Source organism: Bos indicus x Bos taurus, chromosome 8 (assembly GCF_003369695.1).
Source record: "Bos indicus x Bos taurus breed Angus x Brahman F1 hybrid chromosome 8, Bos_hybrid_MaternalHap_v2.0, whole genome shotgun sequence".
In the NCBI taxonomy this organism is placed as follows: Eukaryota; Metazoa; Chordata; class Mammalia; order Artiodactyla; family Bovidae; genus Bos; species Bos indicus x Bos taurus.
This window is the reverse complement of record NC_040083.1, coordinates 100,801,314-100,802,908: the sequence shown is the minus strand read 5'-3', so window position 1 is coordinate 100,802,908 and position 1,595 is coordinate 100,801,314. Positions and strand designations below refer to the sequence as shown.

Below are 1,595 nucleotides of genomic sequence, written 5' to 3'. Positions count from 1 at the left end.
ATGAACATTATACTTTATCTATCCGTTTTTGTCCTCAGATAAAGCGAATAGAATCATATTAGAATAACTACAGGTAAAAGGAAGCGAATGCAAGGCGAAAATCTCACCAGCTGGAGTTTCTTTTTCCTGGAAGGTTTTTCTAGATACCCAAAGTTGGAGATTGTTCTCTTCATCTTCAGCCTTTTCGTGTATCTGATAACCCTCTTGGGCAACAGCATTCTTATTTTGATCACTGTCGTAGACTCACGCCTTCAGACTCCCATGTACTTGTTCCTTGGAAATCTCTCTTTCATGGATATTTGTTACACATCTGCTTCGATTCCTACTTTGCTGGTGAACTTGCTGTCATCCCAGAAAACCATCGTCTTTTCTGGGTGTGCTGTACAGATGTATCTGTCCCTTGCCATGGGCTCCACGGAGTGTGTGCTCCTGGCTGTGATGGCGTATGACCGTTATGTGGCCATTTGCAGCCCGCTGAGATACCCCGTCATCATGAACAGACAGGTCTGTGTGCAGATGGCCACCATCTCCTGGGTGACGGGCTCTCTGACAGCCCTGCTGGAAACCAGCTTCACCCTACGGATACCCCGCTGTGGGAATCTCATTGACCACTTCACGTGTGAAATTCTGGCAGTGCTGAAGCTAGCTTGCACACGGTCTCTGCTCATGGACACAGTCATGCTAGTGATCAGTGTGCTCCTCCTGCCCATTCCAATGCTCTTAATTTGCATCTCTTATGTCTTCATCCTTTCCACTATTCTGAGAATCAGCTCAGCAGAGGGCAGAAACAAAGCTTTTTCTACTTGTGGTGCCCACTTGACTGTGGTCATCTTGTATTACGGGGCTGCCCTCTCCATGTACCTAAAGCCTTCTTCATCAGGCTCACAAGAAATAGATAAAATCATCTCGTTGCTTTATGGAGTGCTTACGCCTATGCTGAATCCCATAATTTACAGTTTAAGAAACAAAGAAGTCAAAGATGCGGTGAAAAAAGTGCTGGGCAAAATGTACTTACAACAAACACAGGAACATCTCTGACTGTGTGTCCGTGATTTTTTTCCAGGGGTGTGTCCTTGGCGGAACTCACCAGAAAAATTCAAGACAATATACTCACGCTCAGTAAACTAACTTGTGCGTGACCTTCGTCACTTTACAGTTGTGAAATAGGTGTGTATAGAGTGATTGCCTGTGGACGGTAGTAGGTTCCAATTTGCATTTAGTTGTAATTTCTGTCTTTTCTGTCTTATGGTTGTGAGGAGTTTGGGGCTATAGAGTCATCACACTTTTGTTCCAGAAGGAAACTTGGATGAATTTAGTCTGTAAACTCTGGTGCCGGAAGAAACTTGTCTATCATCTCTGCCCTAAATCCTTTCCAGAATGAAGTGGGAGCATAAAAGAAACAAAGACACAATGGCCTTGGTTACTTAAGCAATAAACAGAATCTTTGAAAAATTAAAATACTTGGCTCATCATCACACAGTTGTAAAATTGGAACTGTAACCCTCATCCTTTGGGTTTCTTCGCCAGAGCTTGTTCTACATGCTGAGTGGCTAACTACCCTTCCTCATTGAAAACTCCTCATTAAAACTCTTGAC

The 1,595-nt window shown here is 43.6% G+C and overlaps 1 protein-coding gene across 1 annotated transcript; it reads left to right on the top strand.

The window, feature by feature from the left end:
- On the top strand, window positions 1-1,038 carry LOC113897893 (olfactory receptor 2K2). Its single transcript, XM_027550828.1, has one exon. It carries the CDS (start codon window positions 88-90, stop codon window positions 1,036-1,038), a length of 951 nt encoding a protein of 316 aa, XP_027406629.1. The 5' UTR covers window positions 1-87.
- The last annotated feature ends 557 nt before the right edge of the window (window positions 1,039-1,595 follow it).

Bases quoted from the DNA above. Each gene is read 5' to 3' on its own strand.
- LOC113897893 (XM_027550828.1), top strand. From the start codon at position 88: ATGCAAGGCGAAAATCTCACCAGCTGGAGTTTCTTTTTCCTGGAAGGT.